The sequence below is a fragment of the Phyllobates terribilis genome, unplaced genomic scaffold, assembly GCF_046119375.1.
Source record: "Phyllobates terribilis strain yellow unplaced genomic scaffold, ASM4611937v1 Scaffold_7__3_contigs__length_470593459, whole genome shotgun sequence".
Classification (NCBI taxonomy): Eukaryota; Metazoa; Chordata; class Amphibia; order Anura; family Dendrobatidae; genus Phyllobates; species Phyllobates terribilis.
The window spans coordinates 201,618,281-201,637,870 of NW_027362767.1; the positions used below are offsets into that span (position 1 = coordinate 201,618,281).

The 19,590-nt window shown below is 51.1% G+C and overlaps 1 protein-coding gene across 1 annotated transcript in view; it reads left to right on the forward strand.

Moving 5' to 3' along the window:
• Positions 1–19,590, forward strand: part of LOC141154162 (coagulation factor VIII-like) — a 229,387-nt gene that overhangs the window by 104,151 nt on the left and 105,646 nt on the right. The window contains exon 15 of the mRNA XM_073639666.1: positions 18,803–18,959. Within this exon, the coding sequence (XP_073495767.1) occupies positions 18,803–18,959 (157 nt within the window). The remainder of the gene's footprint in view (positions 1–18,802; positions 18,960–19,590) is intronic.

Sequence of the window (19,590 nt, forward strand, 5' to 3'; positions counted from 1 at the left end):
GAAAACCCAGTGATGTAGGAGCAGGAGGGGACGGTCTCTGGGCATAGGTAGGAGCCCATTGGTTGCAAGTCACCTGGGCTCATACACTGAGAGGGAGGTATATAAGGTGGGCACCATCTTAGCTCAGGGTCTGTTCAGGGAGAGAAGGAGCTCAGCCAGAGAGGGCTGACAGGGAGCTGTGGCTCAGTCTGGGCCCAGCTCCACGAGGCAGGCCTAGGGTGAAGGCCGGAGCCAGAAGAAAGGACAGAAACAGAGAGGAACAGAAAAGAAAGGAAGAAAGGAACAGAACACTAAGAGAGGCCCAGAGACACGAAGGCAGAAGGAACCCCAAAGGCCCAGGAGATTACGGGTGACGGGTTGGCAGAACAGGGTACCGGATCCCAAGTTGGTGGAGGCGACTAATCCTCAGCCAAGGACCGGCGGTCGTGATCACATCTTGGTGCGACCCCTCACTACATCTACTAGAAAGGCACACCACATAGGGTCAGGGAAGTGGACATCCAGCCTCCCAAGAGAAGACCCGAGGCAGCTGGACAAAAGTAGTGTCACTGGTGGGGCACGGCCAGAGGAAGGAATAGAAGGGAGTCCTGTGCCACACTCTGGAATTACCTGGGGGTTGACTGAGCCCCCTGCCTGGTGGACGCAGCACGGCTTGGGCAGTCATTGCCGGCGGAATGACTAAGAATATAAAGAACTGTGCGTAAAACATTTGAACTGCAATCCCACGTCTCTGTGCTTCATCGCCGCACCAGCACTACTAGTGCTGGGATGCTCGCACCATCACTCCCACCATTTACTACACTGCCCTGGGGCTACACTCTTCCCGTGGGGAGTCACACTACCTCAGCTGCACACACCATCAGCCCCAGCGGTCTGCCTTGCAGCGGCGGTTCGCACTGACCGCAATCCACGGGTGGCGTAGTCGGACAACTAATCTAAAACTTTCAAATAGACTGTCACTGGTTTGACCACCCTGAGCCATGGGACCGGGTCACCGCCACAGAGACTACACACCCCAGAGAACTGGTTCCGGGTAACCCACATGCGTGCGCAAACGCGGCCCAGGGGGTGAGTCAGTAACTCTGGGGATTTTTTGTTGATTCATCTAGAAGAGGATTTGTTCGGTCAGACACTGATGTAGGACAAGACTGACGAGATCTCAGGTCAAGTTTATCCCAAAGGTGTGTGAAGGGTTTGAGGTCAGGGCTCTGTGTCAAGTTCTTCCAACCCAACCATGACTTACTGGACCTTGCTTTGTGCACCGGGCACAGTCATAATGGAACATAACAGGACCTTCCCCAAACTCTTCTCACAAAGATGGAGTCATACAATTGTCTAAATTGTCTTGGTATTGTCTTGGAAAACAAGCCCAACTTCTCATCTACACCAAACTTTACAGCTGGCACAATGCAGTCAGGTAGGTAACTGCTCCAAAAATATTTTCCAAAATGATCCCGGACAACCAGATTTATTCAGATTTGACTTTCACTGCAGAAGTTTTGTCATAAATAGCAGCAAGTTTATAATGAATAGATTGTCAATGAATGTTCTCTGTATATAACAGCAGCATGCTGTGTGCACAATACACAGTCTCAGGCCGAGTTTACCTACAGGTGCATCTCACTAAATTAGAATATCATCAAAAAGTTAATTTATTTCAGTTCTTCAATGCAAAAAGTGAAACTCATATATTATATAGAATCATTACACACAGAGGGATCTATTATATAGAGTCATTACACACAGGGGGATCTATTTCAAGTGTTTATCTTTGTTAATGTTGATGATTATGGCTTACAGACAATGAAAACACAAAAGTAATTATCTCAGTAAATTGGAATAATTAACAAAAGACACCTGCAAAGGCTTCCTAAGTGTTTAAGAAGGTCCTTTAGTCTGTTTCAGTAGGCTCCACCATCATGGGGAAGACTGCTGACTTGACAGATGTCCAGAAGGCAGTCATTGACACACTCCACAAGGAGGGTAAGCCACAAAAGGTCATTGCTAAAGAAGCAGGTTGTTCACAGAGTGCTGTATCCAAGCATATTGATGGAAAGTTGAGTGGAAGGAAAAAGTGTGGTAGAAAAATGTGCACAAGCAACCGGGATAACCGCAGCCTTGAAAGGACTGCTAAGAAAAGGCCATTCAAAAATTTGTGGGAGATTGACAAGGAGTGGACTGCTGCTGGAGTCATTGCTTCAAGAGCCACCACACACAGACGTATCCAGGACATGGGCTACAAGTGTCACATTCCTTGTGTCAAGCCACTCATGACCAATAGACAACGCCAGAAGCGTCTTACCTGGGCCAAGGAGAAGAAGACCTGGACTGTTCTCAGTGCTCCAAGGTGCTGTTTTCAGATGAAAGTAAATTTTGCATTTCATTTGGAAATCAAGGTCCCAGAGTCTGGAGGAAGAGTGGAGAGGCCACAATCCAAGCTGCTGGAGGTCTAGTGTGAAGTCTCCACAATCAGTGATGGTTTGGGGAGCCATGTCATCTGCTGGTGGAGGTCCACTGTGTTTTATCAAGACCAAACACCAGGACATTTTACAGCCCTTCATGCTTCCCTCTGCCGACAAGCTTTTTGTTATGCACACGCCCGGGCTAGAGCGGCGTGTGCATGTGATTGGTAGTGATTCCACTGGACCGTGCCGGAGAGTGTATGCCTGGAGGGGCGTAACTAAGTATCTACCCGATCCGACCAAGGTGGCACGACGGCATACGACGCCAGTGCACCAAGGAGGAACCGAGCAGAGGGACCAGGTGCTACTCCAGGACAGACCCCGGACACGGCTGTTGACCCACACAGGGAAATACAGGAACAGACTGGTATGCAGGCAGGCGGGTATGCAGGCAGGCGGGTATGCAGGCAGGCGGGTATGCAGGCAGGCGGGTAAAGGCAAGCACAGCTAGAGTGCAGACGGGGAGGCACTAGCAGGTAGGAACACAGGCGGGATAGAGCCCAGTACACACCGGGACTCAGGAACAATACAGGCAGGATAGGGCCCAGTACACACTGGGACTCAGGAACAATACAGGCAGGATAGGGCCCAGTACACACTGGGACTCAGGAACAATACAGGCAGGATAGGGTACAGGCAGGGCAGGACAGGACTGCCGGAGCAGCGGGCAGAAGCAGGGCAGGACAGGACTGCAGGAGCAGCGGGCAGAAGCAGGGCAGGACAGGACTCTGTTCACACGGAACAGACAGGAAGGGAAAGACAGAGCCAGACACCCACAGGGTACTTGCAGTGAAGTAGCGAGTGGACCAAAAACTCACAAACGGGAGTACAGAGACAACAAGCAGGAGTTAGGTACGAGTACAGACTCTGCAGGAAAAGGAAGGGAATGGACATAGACAAAACAGGTAAAGGATAGGAGAGAGTTCAGACTGGAACTGAGTGTACGGAGGAGACCGACACTGCAGCGGGATACAGGAGCGGGTCTGGGAATACTGCCCCCAGAGAGGCGGGACGAACAGGCAAGGAGCGTGTTCAGACAGGACAGACAAGATACAGGACACAGTTCAGACACGGGAGCTGACACCGCAAGGCAGGAGACATACAGGACTTAGTTCAGACACGGGAACTAATACCGTAAAGCAGGAGACATACAGGACACAGTTCAGACACGGGAGCTGACACCGCCAGGCAGGAGACATACAGGACTTAGTTCAGACACGGGAACTAATACCGAAAAGCAGGAGACATACAGGACACAGTTCAGACACGGGAGCTGACACCGCAAGGCAGGAAACATACAGGACTTAGTTCAGACAGGCCTGGAAACAAGCCTCCAGGAAAGGCGGACAGGGAAACAAAGACGGGACCTGGCACCTTCAGAGTGCAAGCACACACTGAAAGAAACACATATGCTCAGGCAGGGATAGAAGGGAGCTGCTGAACTATATACCAAGTGACAGACAGCGATAGGCTGAGGACGCACAAGGGGTGTGACCCACAGCAGGTACAAAAAGCAGGAAGTGATCGGGCGCCGCCCTTAAGCAGCAGAGACAGACACAAACAGACAGCATGGAGGGAAGCCAGAGAGACATGCTGGACAGGAGATCAAGTGCGCTCTCTTGCACAGTGGGAGATGGACCACCATGCAAGGACGCCGCCAGGTATGTTACAGTACCTCCCCCCTTACGCCCCCTCTTCTTCAGGCCTGCCAGAATCTTCCGCAGGGAATTCGAGGACCAGTCGTTCACTGGGTTGGAGGGGAACAGAGACTTTAGGGTAATCTCTGCTTCGAGGTACATCTTGTCAAGCTCACAGGAAGAAATAGACGGGTTATCAGGTACATAATGAGGAAAAGTCACTGTCTCTTTGTTATCTGGTGGTACCCCGGAGGATTCAGGAAACAACTGGAGGTCCTCCGCCGGGTCAGAAGAGTACTGAGGCTCAGAGAAAACATCTGCTTCAGAGTTCACTAGGTCGGACTCACTGGAGGAAGCAGGCGAGGTATCAGGTGCAGGAAATAGGAAAGTCTCTGTCCATTCACCACCAGGTGGCACCCCGAAGGGTTCTAAACACAACTGGAGGTCCTCCGCCTGGTCGGAGGGGTGTAGAGACTCGGGAGTAACTTCTGCTTCGGAGAACACTAGGTCGGACTCACTGGAGGAAGCAGGCGAGGTATCAGGTACAGGAAATAGGAAAGTCTCTGTCCATTCACCACCAGGTGGCACCCCGAAGGGTTCTAAACACAACTGGAGGTCCTCCGCCTGGTCGGAGGGGTGTAGAGACTCGGGAGTAACTTCTGCTTCGGAGAACACTAGGTCGGACTCACTGGAGGAAGCAGGCGAGGTATCGGGTACCGAGTATAGGAAAGTCTCTGTCCATTCACCACCAGGTGGCACCCCGAAGGGTTCTAAACACAACTGGAGGTCCTCCGCCTGGTCGGAGGGGTGTAGAGACTCGGGAGTAACCTCTGCTTCGGAGTACACTAGGTTGGACTCACTGGAGGAAGCAGGCGAGGTATCAGGTACAGGAAATAGGAAAGTCTCTGTCCATTCACCACCAGGTGGCACCCCGAAGGGTTCTAAACACAACTGGAGGTCCTCCGCCTGGTCGGAGGGGTGTAGAGACTCGGGAGTAACCTCTGCTTCGGAGTACACTAGGTTGGACTCACTGGACGAAGCGAGCGAGGTATCAGGTACAGAGTATAGGAGAGTCTCTATCCTTTCATTACCAGGTAGCACCCCGAAGGGTTCAGGAGGTCTCAGGGAGGACAGACCCAGGCGTGACTGCTTGCCTCTAAGTCTAGCACATCTGGACTGCCTCTTGAGGTTGGGAGAAGTATTCCGGAAAGCGTAGTCACCCTGTGAGGATTCTGGGTGGGCAGTAGTCTCATTGGGCTGGAGAACTATTGCGCTACCCACACACATTACCCATTGGGGCTGCTCCGGGATACTGGGAAGTGAAGCTTCAGCAGGAGCCTCCGGGTTAGGATCATCGAAGACCATTAGAAAGGCCACCAGGAAGGCCATTAGGTCCCGGAGGATCGGATCCTGTGTCTCATATAGGGGGTTGATCCATTCCAAGGCATCCCCCGCCAGGTAAGACATAATAAAGGCCACTTTAGCCCAATCGGAAGGAAAATAAAGAGGGTAGGCCTTAAAGTGTAGCATGCATTGCTCCACAAATGCACGACACTGTTTTGGATCTCCATAGTAACGTGGCGGATCCGCAGGAACGAGAGCTGATAGATCCATCTGGACGGTGCGTAATTCGCCTGGAACTCAGCTAAGGGAAAAAAAAATTTATTTATTTATTTTAATGCATGTATTCGCTGGAAAACTTCTCAGAGAGCGAAGGCCGTGGGGCTCAACGGGAACCATGGCCTGAGCATGCTGTTATGCACACGCCCGGGCTAGAGCGGCGTGTGCATGTGATTGGTAGTGATTCCACTGGACCGTGCCGGAGAGTGTATGCCTGGAGGGGCGTAACTAAGTATCTACCCGATCCGACCAAGGTGGCACGACGGCATACGACGCCAGTGCACCAAGGAGGAACCGAGCAGAGGGACCAGGTGCTACTCCAGGACAGACCCCGGACACGGCTGTTGACCCACACAGGGAAATACAGGAACAGACTGGTATGCAGGCAGGCGGGTATGCAGGCAGGCGGGTATGCAGGCAGGCGGGTATGCAGGCAGGCGGGTATGCAGGCAGGCGGGTAAAGGCAAGCACAGCTAGAGTGCAGACGGGGAGGCACTAGCAGGTAGGAACACAGGCGGGATAGAGCCCAGTACACACCGGGACTCAGGAACAATACAGGCAGGATAGGGCCCAGTACACACTGGGACTCAGGAACAATACAGGCAGGATAGGGCCCAGTACACACTGGGACTCAGGAACAATACAGGCAGGATAGGGTACAGGCAGGGCAGGACAGGACTGCCGGAGCAGCGGGCAGAAGCAGGGCAGGACAGGACTGCAGGAGCAGCGGGCAGAAGCAGGGCAGGACAGGACTCTGTTCACACGGAACAGACAGGAAGGGAAAGACAGAGCCAGACACCCACAGGGTACTTGCAGTGAAGTAGCGAGTGGACCAAAAACTCACAAACGGGAGTACAGAGACAACAAGCAGGAGTTAGGTACGAGTACAGACTCTGCAGGAAAAGGAAGGGAATGGACATAGACAAAACAGGTAAAGGATAGGAGAGAGTTCAGACTGGAACTGAGTGTACGGAGGAGACCGACACTGCAGCGGGATACAGGAGCGGGTCTGGGAATACTGCCCCCAGAGAGGCGGGACGAACAGGCAAGGAGCGTGTTCAGACAGGACAGACAAGATACAGGACACAGTTCAGACACGGGAGCTGACACCGCAAGGCAGGAGACATACAGGACTTAGTTCAGACACGGGAACTAATACCGTAAAGCAGGAGACATACAGGACACAGTTCAGACACGGGAGCTGACACCGCCAGGCAGGAGACATACAGGACTTAGTTCAGACACGGGAACTAATACCGAAAAGCAGGAGACATACAGGACACAGTTCAGACACGGGAGCTGACACCGCAAGGCAGGAAACATACAGGACTTAGTTCAGACAGGCCTGGAAACAAGCCTCCAGGAAAGGCGGACAGGGAAACAAAGACGGGACCTGGCACCTTCAGAGTGCAAGCACACACTGAAAGAAACACATATGCTCAGGCAGGGATAGAAGGGAGCTGCTGAACTATATACCAAGTGACAGACAGCGATAGGCTGAGGACGCACAAGGGGTGTGACCCACAGCAGGTACAAAAAGCAGGAAGTGATCGGGCGCCGCCCTTAAGCAGCAGAGACAGACACAAACAGACAGCATGGAGGGAAGCCAGAGAGACATGCTGGACAGGAGATCAAGTGCGCTCTCTTGCACAGTGGGAGATGGACCACCATGCAAGGACGCCGCCAGGTATGTTACACTTTTGAGAGATGGAAATGTCATTCTCCAGCAGGACTTGGCCCCTGTTCACACGGCCAAAAGTACCAATACCTGGTTTACACACAACAGTATCACTGTACTTGATTGGCAGCAAACTCGCCTGACCTTAACCCCATAGAGAAACTATTATAGAGAATCTATGGGGTATTGTCAAGAGGAAGATGAGACCCCAGATCCAACAATGCAGACGAGCTGAAGGCTGCTATGAAAGCAACCTGGGCTTCCATAACCCCTCAGCAGGGCCACAGGCTGATCGCCTCCATGCCACATTGCCGCATTGATGCAGTAATTGATGCAAAAGGAGCCCGACCAAGTATTGAGGCATTTACTGAACAGACATTTCAGTAGGCCAACATTTCGGATTTTAAAAAAATTTTTCAAGCTGTTGTTATAAAGTATTCTAATTTACTGAGATAATGACTTTTGTGTTTTCATTGGCTGTAAGCCATAATCATCATTATCAGAAATAAACACTTGAAATAGATCACTCTGTGTGTAATGACTCTATATAATAGATCACTCTGTGTGTAATGACTCCATATAATAGATCCCTCTGTGTGTAAGTGTGACACCCCAGGGGTCTGGTTGTCACAGTGATAGAGATATTACGTCTGAGAGCAGGTGGGAGGTCCTTTGGTCAGGGATCCTGTGCATGCCACACCTCCTGCCCAGCCTTGGGAGGGGAAGAACTTCCCCTGTATAAACCCGGGGCTGAGGCAGGGTTAGTGAGTCCAGGAAGAGTAGAGACAAGAGCAGCATAGGAAGCAGCAGAGTCACAAGGAGTCAGGGGCTGGCAGCTAAAGAGCTCGCCCTGACTAAGAAGATTCTTTACCGGACCCGGAGTCCGAGGCTGTGGGGACTAACTTCTACCCAGCAGCAGAATCCGTCAGGCAGGGGATTTCAGGTCCCCTGGCCCAGAAGCCCGAAGGCCCGGTCACACGCGTGGGACCAGCACCGCCATCGTGGAGCGGAAGCCATTAGAAGGCCCCGAGTCACCGGCCATACGGGTGAGCACCACACGGTACACTCAGGGACGTGGGCTACTTACATCAGCTTCTAGCAAGGTAGCCAGAAGAGTACAGTCAGCTTGGGAGGCCTACAACTACGCCTGGCCAGGGGAGATCCCATCTGCTCAAGGACTGACCAGGCCCCGTTCGCTAGCAAGTACTCCGGGAGGGTCTATCGTTGTTACCAGTAAAGACCCTGAACGCTACCATACCGTCTCTGAGTGGTTCCTGCTACCCCCATCATCCACGTCGGCTGCCCTGAGGCCATACCCCTCCCGTTGGGGGTTATACTATCACGCTGCACCATCCTTCCACCGGCCTCAGCGGTCTGCCCTGCAGCAGCAGCCCCCCTGGCTGCATTCAACGGGTGGCGTAGTCATCAACCATTTTCTACCGCTAACAGACTGCCGTCCAGTTTGACTCCCTGGGCACGGACCGGGTCACCGCCACGAGACTACAACCCTAAACAGATCCGGCTCCGGGTAAGCTCCCGCGTGCGCAACGCAGCGCAACACAGGCCCAGGGGCGCGTCAACTTTGGCGTAGTCGGCAGGATCACGTGCCCGCAACCACCGGGTACTGCGTGCCTGAAAAGCAAAGACTGTTCAAACTTACCAGTGGTGAAGATTCCCGCCATCGGTGAAGATTCCCGCCATCCGGCGCCATCTTCAGCCTTCTTCCCGCCATCGGTGAAGTTTCCCGCCATCCGGCGCCATCTTCAGCCTTCTTCCCGCCATCCGTGGAGTTTTCCCGCCATTGGACGCCATCTTGAGGACGCCGCGCGGGAAGAAGAGGGGCGTGGACTCCGAAAGCGCGCGAGAACTGAAGCCCCGCCTCACGTCCGGACGTTGCGTAAGGTCCTGGAAGGAGCCCAGCAGACGCCGACGTCACAGGAGCGCGACGGAAGGTCCTCAACCCTGACGATCCACTGCGGAGCCGCGGCCTACGGAACAGGATCATCGCAAGGTAGGCCACGGTCCACTAGGGGGGAGGAAGATGTCGAATACGGAGGAGAGCTCCACTGCCTCAACCCCCGCCAGCGCTACCGCTGTTGCAGTTATGCCCTTCACCATGCCCTATATCCCGGGAGCAGCTTGGCTACCCCAGTACTCAGGGGAGTCACATACCCTGCATGACTTTAGAGAAAAGCTGGATAGCCTCTTCCAGGTGTACCCCCTCACAGAAGAGCAAAAAGTGAGCATCCTGGTGGCCCAACTAACTGGGGCAGCCAAAAGGGAAGTAAAATCCTGGCCACCTGGGAGGAAGACTGTCGCAGGGATACTAACCCGGCTGAAGGACACCTTTGATACCCGCACCTCAGCCGAGATTAAACTTAGATTCTACGGGTGCAAGCAGCGAGCGCATGAGAGTATAAGGGACTATGCACTCAACCTACAAGAGGCCCTGAGGGCCATTAAGCAGACCGACCCTAATGGAGTGGGAAACGAGGACAGGCTGTTGACCGAACAATTTATAGAGGGTTTATATTGCAATGCCCACCGCACCCAGTTGCGGGCAATGGCCTTACAGGACCCTCATCTAGAATTTGCACAGTTCAAGGACAGAGCCATCCGGGTGCTCCGAGAACCGGCACCAGGTGGCGTTGTGACCCACAGACGCCCCACTACCACTTACTACCAGGAGGCGGCGCCCTTGTCAGCAGGGCCTGTGGGAGCTGATGCGCAGGCTTTGGACAATGACCCGGCTCCAGACCTACACCATCAGGTCCAAGAGCTAGCTAAAAGCGTTGCTGCGCTAACCCGAACTGTGCAGTCTTTACAGGTTTCCACTCCAGGGAAGATCCAGCTGGCATCCGGACCGGAGGACATCCCGTGGCGTCGACCAAGGAGGACCCCACCGGCCAGAGGAAGACCCAGTGACCGATACAGCGAGGACGGACGACCCATCTGCCGCCGCTGCAATCAACCCGGACATATGGAAAGGTACTGTTCTTTAAACGGGCACAACCTGGGGTAGAGGGCCAACCCCCAGGAAAAAGATCACCAGGCCCATCGAACTGGCGCGACAGATATGTGGGAGGACGTCCAGTCTTGCCTGTGGTACTGGATGGCATTCCCATGAGTGCCCTACTGGACACCGGGTCACAGGTCACCACCATCCCGTACGTGCTCTTCAAGCAGTACTGGAATGACTCGGATATTACCCGCTACCCTGACGACGACTTGAGTATCATCGCCAGCAATGGTCAGCCCGTGCCACAGATCGGATTTAAAGAGGTGACCATCAAAATTGGTAGAGTCGAACTGGCCGCACAGGGACTGATCATTGTAGATATTGACAAACATGAGAGTCACCCAAAAATAACTCTAGGAACTAATGTAATTGAAAATTGTCTTGCAGAGGTGATTTTCCTTTTACAGCAGGTTGCCAAGAATGCCAGCTCCGGCGAGCAGCGGGTGCTCCAGAAAGAGATCCGGGCACTGATGCAACGGCAACAAGTGGAACTCTCCGGCGGTGAGATTGGTAGCGTAAGAATGTGTGACCCTTTTCCTATTGCCATGCCCCCAAAAAGTGAAATGATGATTTGGTGCCGGGCAGCTATTGGTCTGAGAGGTAGAGATTACCAGGCAATGGTAGAACCAGTTTACTCAGACAGTAGGCCCACCATTTTGACAGCACGGGGGGTGGTCAATGTACGCCATGGGAGGGTGCCCGTTCGCATAATAAATATCGGGGAGAGGGAAGTGTACCTGCCCCGGTATGCCACGCTAGCCAAATTATATACCACTAATCAAAATTCTATACAATCTGTGGAACCCTTGCCTCCATCTCACCCGGAGGAAGGTAACGGCTCTAAGAAAGACATGGAGGACTGGTGTCAGCAACTACATCTGGGTACTGACTCCACTCCCTCACACCAGAAACAAGGAGTCTATCGGGTGGTTCAAGAGTATGAGAGAGTGTTTAGTAAACACCCGTTAGACTTCGGGCGAGTCAAGGGGGTAGAACACCGCATCCCCACGGGAGATCATCCTCCCATAAAAGAGAGGTATCGACCCGTACCCCCTGCACATTACCAACACGCCAAGGGGATGCTTAGAGACATGAAGGAGGCTGGGGTAATCCGGGATAGCTGTAGCCCCTGGGCAGCCCCACTAGTTTTAGTCAAAAAGAAAGACAACACCATGAGGATGTGTGTAGATTACCGGAAAATCAACCGTATCACACACAAGGATGCGTACCCCTTACCAAGGATAGAGGAGTCATTGGCTGCTTTAAGATCTGCTAACTTCTTCTCTACCTTGGATCTCACTAGCGGGTACTGGCAGGTTCCTGTAGCAGAGGCGGACCGGGAGAAGACCGCATTCACCACCCCGATGGGACTTAGCGAGTTCACCTGCATGCCGTTCGGACTCTGCAACGCCCCAGGAACCTTCCAACGATTAATGGAGTGCTGTCTGGGCCACAGAAACTTCGAGACGGTCCTGTTGTACCTGGACGATGTCATCGTATACTCCAAAACTTATGAGGACCACCTGAAACACCTGGCGGAGGTGTTCGAAGCTCTGGCGAGTTACGGCCTAAAGGTGAAACCCTCCAAGTGTCACCTCCTGAAACCAAAGGTGCAATACCTGGGACACGTGGTGAGCGCTGACGGAGTGGCTCCCGACCCCGATAAGATCACCGCAATTAAGGGATGGCCAAGCCCCTCCAGCGTAAAAGAAGTGCGGCAGTTCCTAGGGTTGGTAGGCTACTACCGAAGGTTTATTCCCGGTTTCACCAAAAAGGCAGCACCTATGCAGGACCTCCTGATAGGCCAGTCCCGGAAGGCCAAGAACCAGAAGCCGCCCTTCAAATGGGAAAAGCTAGAAGAAGAGTCCTTCCGCCAGCTGAAGATGGCCCTCACGGGGGATGAAATCTTGGCGTACCCGGACTATAGCCAGCCCTTCATCCTCTACACCGACGCCAGTAACATCGGGCTAGGAGCCGTACTGTCCCAGATTCAGCAGGGGAGAGAACGAGTAATCTCCTATGCCAGCCGAAAACTGCGACCCACCGAAAGGAACCCCGAAAATTACAGCTCATTTAAGCTAGAGTTCCTGGCCGTGGTATGGGCAGTCACCGAGCGCTTTAGGCATTACCTCGCTTCTTCCCGGTTCACCGTATACACGGATAACAACCCGTTGACACACCTGGACACGGCAAGACTCGGTGCCCTGGAGCAGAGGTGGATGGCCCGTCTGTCCAACTACGAGTTCACAATTAAATACCGGGCAGGGCGCTCCAATACCAACGCGGACGCCCTGTCCAGGATGCCCAACCTGCCGGACGGAGGAGAAGATCCGGAGGGACTGGAAGAAGTTGAACTCCCTGCGTTCCACCGTCATGGGACTATCCAGTATTCCCACCGGGTAAGGAGTAAGCAGGCTGCTACGTTGAACCCCTTACCTCACTACAACTGGGCGGAAACGCAAGACAGCGACCCTGCCGTCCGACTGGTGAAGGAGATGCTGACTCGCCCGGAGGCTAGCCTGGAATCAGACGCTCCAGAGGAAGCCAAACAACTATGGGCAGAGAAGAGTCGACTGTTCCTTTACAAGGGGAAGTTGTGCCGCAGAATGGTTAACTCCAGGACGCATGAACTACTCTGGCAAGTAGTGGTGCCACGAAGAGACGCAGCCATGGTGATGGAGGCATACCACGACGGAGCTGGACACTTCGGGTGGAAAAAGCTGGAGTTCCTGCTGCGCGAGCGGTTCCACTGGGTAGGCATGAGGGGAACCATCGAGAAGTGGTGCAGAGACTGTGGCCCGTGCAATCTGAGAAGGAAGGACCGGGCCAGCCAGAAGACTCCCCTGCAGTCCATCGTCACCCGGCAACCGTTGGAACTGGTAGCCTTGGATCATGTAAAACTGACCCCCAGCAGAAGTGGCTACGTCTACGCGTTAACCATCGTGGATCATTACTCCCGGTTTCTGGTTGTCGTCCCCGTCAAGGACTTAACGGCTCGAACAGCAGCTAGAGCCTTCCAGCAGCACTTTTGCCGTCCACACGGGTACCCGGACCAAGTGCTGACGGACCAGGGACCTGCCTTTGAAGCGGAGGTCTTCCAGGAATTCTGCAATCTGTATGGCTGCCGGAAGATAAGGACGACACCCTACCATCCGCAAACTAATGGACTTTGTGAGAAAATGAACCAGGTGGTAATGGATCTTCTAAAAACGTTGCCCCTGGAAGAACGCAGTCTGTGGCCTGAGAAGTTGCCCGATCTGGTGGACCTATACAACCACATCCCGGTAGGTTCCACCAACTGTACCCCGGCTTACCTAATGAGGGCAAGACCTGGTAAGTTACCTGTTGACCTGGAAATGGGAGTCCTGACGCCCGAGGACACTTCACCAGAAACAGACTGGGACACAGAGAGGCAGCAGCAGTACCGGAAAGTACAGGAGAGCGTGGAGCGAAGTCTCTGTCAGGCTAGGGAAAGACAAGAGAAGACTTACAACCAGTATGCTCCCGCTGTTCCCCTGGTACCCGGAGAGCAGGTCTTGAAGAGGAAGAGACGGCTCCACAAGTTGGACGACCAGTGGGAGAAGGACCCGTACACCGTACTGCCCTCAAGCCACGAGAACCCGAAGGTCTGTACCATCAGTAAAGACGGAGGGGAAACCACAGCCATTGTATCCCGGGACCACCTGAAGAAGTGCCCCGAACAACTGAGGAACCCTGAGGAGGAACAGGAAGACCATCGACCCGTGGAAGAAAGGGAAGATATGGTTAGTACCGTGCTCGGGGACTTCCCTCGGTCTTGGACTCAAGTCAATGGTGCAGTTGTGGTACCCGTACTCACCTTCCTCCAACCATCATCCCAAGAACCTACGGAGCAACGGGTAGAGCTGGAAGAGCAGCCGGTCCAGGAGGCAGAAGACTCCACCCAAGCGGAACAGGAGAATCCACCCTCTGCTTATAGTGAGCCTGCCGTACCCCTAGTGAGACAAAGAGCCGGTAGACAGCTGCCCAGTTTACCCTTGACAGCTCCTACACCCTGTAGTTCAGGGCCAGACAGTCAGCTCCGTAGGTCCACTAGGGCCACTAGAGGACAGTTACCCGCACGTTGGAGGATCTAAATGTTTAAGTTGTTTTACAATGTTTACCTGTTTATTGTTGCTTGTGTGTAATTTTGTGTTTCTAGTTGTTTTTAGGAGTCTTCGGTGGATTTACCGGGAATCCTTTGTATATAGTTGGAGCGTAACCCAGGATGGACTAGAGACTGTTAAGGACTTGGGGTAGGACAGACCCCTACCTGGTTACGTCTCCCTGTGTTGGTGAAATGGACACCTTTGCTTTTCTTCAAAGACTGCACCCGGTTGCGGACATCCGTGACCATCTTATTGTGTTTCCTTATTGTATTTTATTGTTCTTTGATATACCTTGTTATATTTTTCTAAAAAGTGTTTAGTCCCGGAGTACTAAATTTCACTAGGGGGGAGTGTGACACCCCAGGGGTCTGGTTGTCACAGTGATAGAGATATTACGTCTGAGAGCAGGTGGGAGGTCCTTTGGTCAGGGATCCTGTGCATGCCACACCTCCTGCCCAGCCTTGGGAGGGGAAGAACTTCCCCTGTATAAACCCGGGGCTGAGGCAGGGTTAGTGAGTCCAGGAAGAGTAGAGACAAGAGCAGCATAGGAAGCAGCAGAGTCACAAGGAGTCAGGGGCTGGCAGCTAAAGAGCTCGCCCTGACTAAGAAGATTCTTTACCGGACCCGGAGTCCGAGGCTGTGGGGACTAACTTCTACCCAGCAGCAGAATCCGTCAGGCAGGGGATTTCAGGTCCCCTGGCCCAGAAGCCCGAAGGCCCGGTCACACGCGTGGGACCAGCACCGCCATCGTGGAGCGGAAGCCATTAGAAGGCCCCGAGTCACCGGCCATACGGGTGAGCACCACACGGTACACTCAGGGACGTGGGCTACTTACATCAGCTTCTAGCAAGGTAGCCAGAAGAGTACAGTCAGCTTGGGAGGCCTACAACTACGCCTGGCCAGGGGAGATCCCATCTGCTCAAGGACTGACCAGGCCCCGTTCGCTAGCAAGTACTCCGGGAGGGTCTATCGTTGTTACCAGTAAAGACCCTGAACGCTACCATACCGTCTCTGAGTGGTTCCTGCTACCCCCATCATCCACGTCGGCTGCCCTGAGGCCATACCCCTCCCGTTGGGGGTTATACTATCACGCTGCACCATCCTTCCACCGGCCTCAGCGGTCTGCCCTGCAGCAGCAGCCCCCCTGGCTGCATTCAACGGGTGGCGTAGTCATCAACCATTTTCTACCGCTAACAGACTGCCGTCCAGTTTGACTCCCTGGGCACGGACCGGGTCACCGCCACGAGACTACAACCCTAAACAGATCCGGCTCCGGGTAAGCTCCCGCGTGCGCAACGCAGCGCGACACAGGCCCAGGGGCGCGTCATAATGACTCTATATAATAGATCCCTCTGTGTGTAATGACTCTATATAATAGATCCCTCTGTGTGTAATGACTCTATATAATAGATCACTCTGTGTGTAATGACTCTATATAATAGATCCCTCTGTGTGTAATGACTCTATATAATAGATCCCTCTGTGTGTAACGACTATATAATAGATCCCTCTGCGTGTAATGACTCTATATAATAGATCACTCTGCGTGTAATGACTCTATATAATAGATCCCTCTGTGTGTAATGACTCTATATAATAGATCCCTCTGCGTGTAATGACTCTATATAATAGATCACTCTGCGTGTAATGACTCTATATAATAGATCCCTCTGTGTGTAATGACTCTATATAATAGATCCCTCTGCGTGTAATGACTCTATATAATAGATCCCTCTGCGTGTAATGACTCTATATAATAGATCGCTCTGTGTGTAATGACTATATAATAGATCGCTCTGTGTGTAATAACTCTATATAATAGATCCCTCTGTGTGTAATGACTCTATATAATAGATCGCTCTGTGTGTAATGACTCTATATAATAGATCCCTCTGTGTGTAATGACTCTATATAATAGATCACGCTGTGTGTAATGACTCTATATAATAGATCCCTCTGTGTGTAATGACTCTATATAATAGATCCCTCTGTGTGTAATGACTCTATATAATAGATCCCTCTGTGTGTAATGACTCTATATAATAGATCCCTCTGTGTGTAATGACTCTATATAATAGATCGCTCTGTGTGTAATGACAAACATATATAGGGCGGCACGGTGGCTCAGTGGTTAGCAAAACCCACCAAGGACGACATCTGCAAGGAGTTTGTATGTTCTCTCTGTGTTTCTATGGGTTTCCTCCGGTTTCCTCCCACATTCCAAAGACATACTGATAGGGAATGTAGATTGTGAGCCTCAATGGGCACAGTGATGATAATGTCTGTACAGCGCTGTGGAATTAATGGCGCTATATAAGTGACTAAAATAAATAAATAATGACTCTATATAATATATGAGCTTCACTTTTTATATTGAAGAACGGAAATAAATGATCTTTTTGATGATATTCTAATTTAGTGAGAAGCACCTGTATGTGGGAACTTCACCATCCAGTCCCTCAGCACTTTGGACATTGGTACCAATCTAGGTGTTATAGCTTCTCCATAGCAGGGAACAGCCATCCTCCATGGACGAACTCAGCAACTTGGGAACTGGGATCTGGGAACTGCAAATTCCCTGTGACAAGAAGACGTGGCTAATGGCGGTGCAGCAGTTCTCCGTCTGAGCACCAAATCAAGGGTGGAATAACGCAGGTTAGGGATGTCAGACAGATGGTGGGTTTTGTGATACCGTGGGACTTTAACAGAGCCTGAGCCATAAAAGAAGAAACTAACTTAAGAAACAAATGAACACACACTCAGTGTACCAAGAAAAAGAGGTTACTGAGAATCCAAAGTATAGTTTCACCTGCTCTCCTTAGGAGGAATCCAGCACTCTCCCGATCTGTTACTTATAGCTGAAAAATACCATGAATGTTAGCCCCATGATGATTTCATATGGGTGGTGTTTAAATGATATCCATAGGATATGCCATAAATATCTCATCGGTGGGGCCTTTTTGGAGCCCTAGGGTGCTTTGTGACTCTATTGTACAAGCTATACACGTGCAGGTTGGACTGGCCCACCAGAGAAGCGGAGAATCCTCCGGTGGGCCCTGGCTTCTCCTTCAGGAGAGTTTATAGTGCAAACCTTGCAGCTGCTATGCAGCTCCTGAGTGAGGGAGAACCTGGTGCCACCATCTGGATTTCACCAGTATGTGAACAATCACGTGATACTGATCGAATCACCAAGCAGAGCCCGATCCTAACATTGTGTATGCTATGACTATAACACTTCATATGGTGCCTGATAAAAATTAGTCTGGGTCCAAAAACCTACTTTAATAATAATGCATTGGTTTTGTATAGATGAAAGGTGCTCTGGTGGGCCAATGCTCTTCAGTCTGACACTGCGTGCGTAGCTTTCACTACTAGAAACATCTCAGTGTTCTGCATTCTGGTAAATACATATAAAATGAGTTCACATAGGTAACACTGATCTGTCACCAGGTTGTTGAAACACCAGCATGATTCAGGAGCAGACACCCTGATTCCAGCGATGTGTCACTTACTGGGCTGCTTGATGCAGTTTTGATAAAATCAGAGTTTTTTCTGCCGCAGATCTAGCAGAGCTCTGAATGCCGAGCCCTGTAAAAACCCACCCACACCACTGATTGACTGCTTTTTGTTTACACTGTGCATAGGCAGAAAGCTGACAATCAGTGGTGGTAGTGGGGTTACACAGAGCTCATGAATATGGAGGACTACATGGCAGCAGGTTTACTAATTTTTCAGTGATCATTTCCTGCTTATAAAACAGTGATTTTATCAAAACTACAGCAAGCAGCCCAGTAATTGACACTTTGCTGGAATCAGGATCTCTGCCCCTGTATCATGCTGCTCTCAGATTAGGTGGCAAAAATCTAGTGACCAACTCCCTTTAATAGTAAATAGGCAAAAAAGATTACAAGAGAATAGAATGTGAAAAATAAGAAAATTGCCGCAAATATGAAAGATTGAATTATCAAAGGTAGAAACACACATTTAAAAAAAATGAAGATTTTGGTTTAATTAAGAAAAGATAATAGATGGCTATTTACATGATGCATAACAATTGTTTTTATGTTTGATCAACAACAACTAACTCCGAACCTTACAAATGGCAACAATAGTAATTATATGTGAAGAAGCTTCCTAACTCATTGACCTAATCAGGCTCCAGCCTTCGCTTTGGAATCTTCCTTCCTCATCACATTATCTAACGAGTTACTTAGAAGATGGTTCTCCAGCGTCTCTCATTGTCCTTTTTTACGTTTCAGACATCCGGATTCCCATGGTTTCCAGAAATATAAGAAAGTAGTATTTCGTGAGTATCTAGATAGCCGCTTTAAGGAACCCGCTCTTCGCGGAGAGAGGGATGCTCACCTGGGACTATTGGGGCCGTGTATCCGCGCAGAAGTGAATGATGAAATCATAGTAAGTGAAATACTACATATTCTAACAGTCATCTCATAATAATTTACTACAGCATCAAATCTCACCTCACATTGAAAAATAAACTCATTCTCTTGGGGCTTTATTTAACTGGAAATTGTCAGGAATGTATTAAAAATGAATGATATTCAGCCAATACTGTTGCATAAGTTTGCTACAGATTGACATTGAAAAATGTGTAGTTGTATTGAATGAAAAGTGCCGTCTACTGTGGTCATGGTTAGCCTTGTAGAGTCTATAGTCAAGTCCATCTCTTAGTGTTGGCTCTTGTCCAAAGTGTCGTGTCCCTACAGACTGCCAGTATCACACTGTGGATACAAAAGGGAATAACAACACCTACCTGTCTATTAAACCTCGGCCAAACAAACATTTTATACATTGTAATAATGCTACTCACTTGGGAGCGAGATGAGCTCTCACAGGAACCGTTTCTGTTTAAAAGTCCGTCTGGTTTATTTCAGTCGTCATAAACCACATCAAAGGAAAACTCAAATACAGCCCTTGTTCAGCATAAGGTAAACAGTCCATACAGTAGTGATGGTTAGCCCGCTTAGGTTTGAGTCCAGCTTCTTTGTCCTTTAGCAAAGGTTCACAATCCTGGAGGTCTGCACAC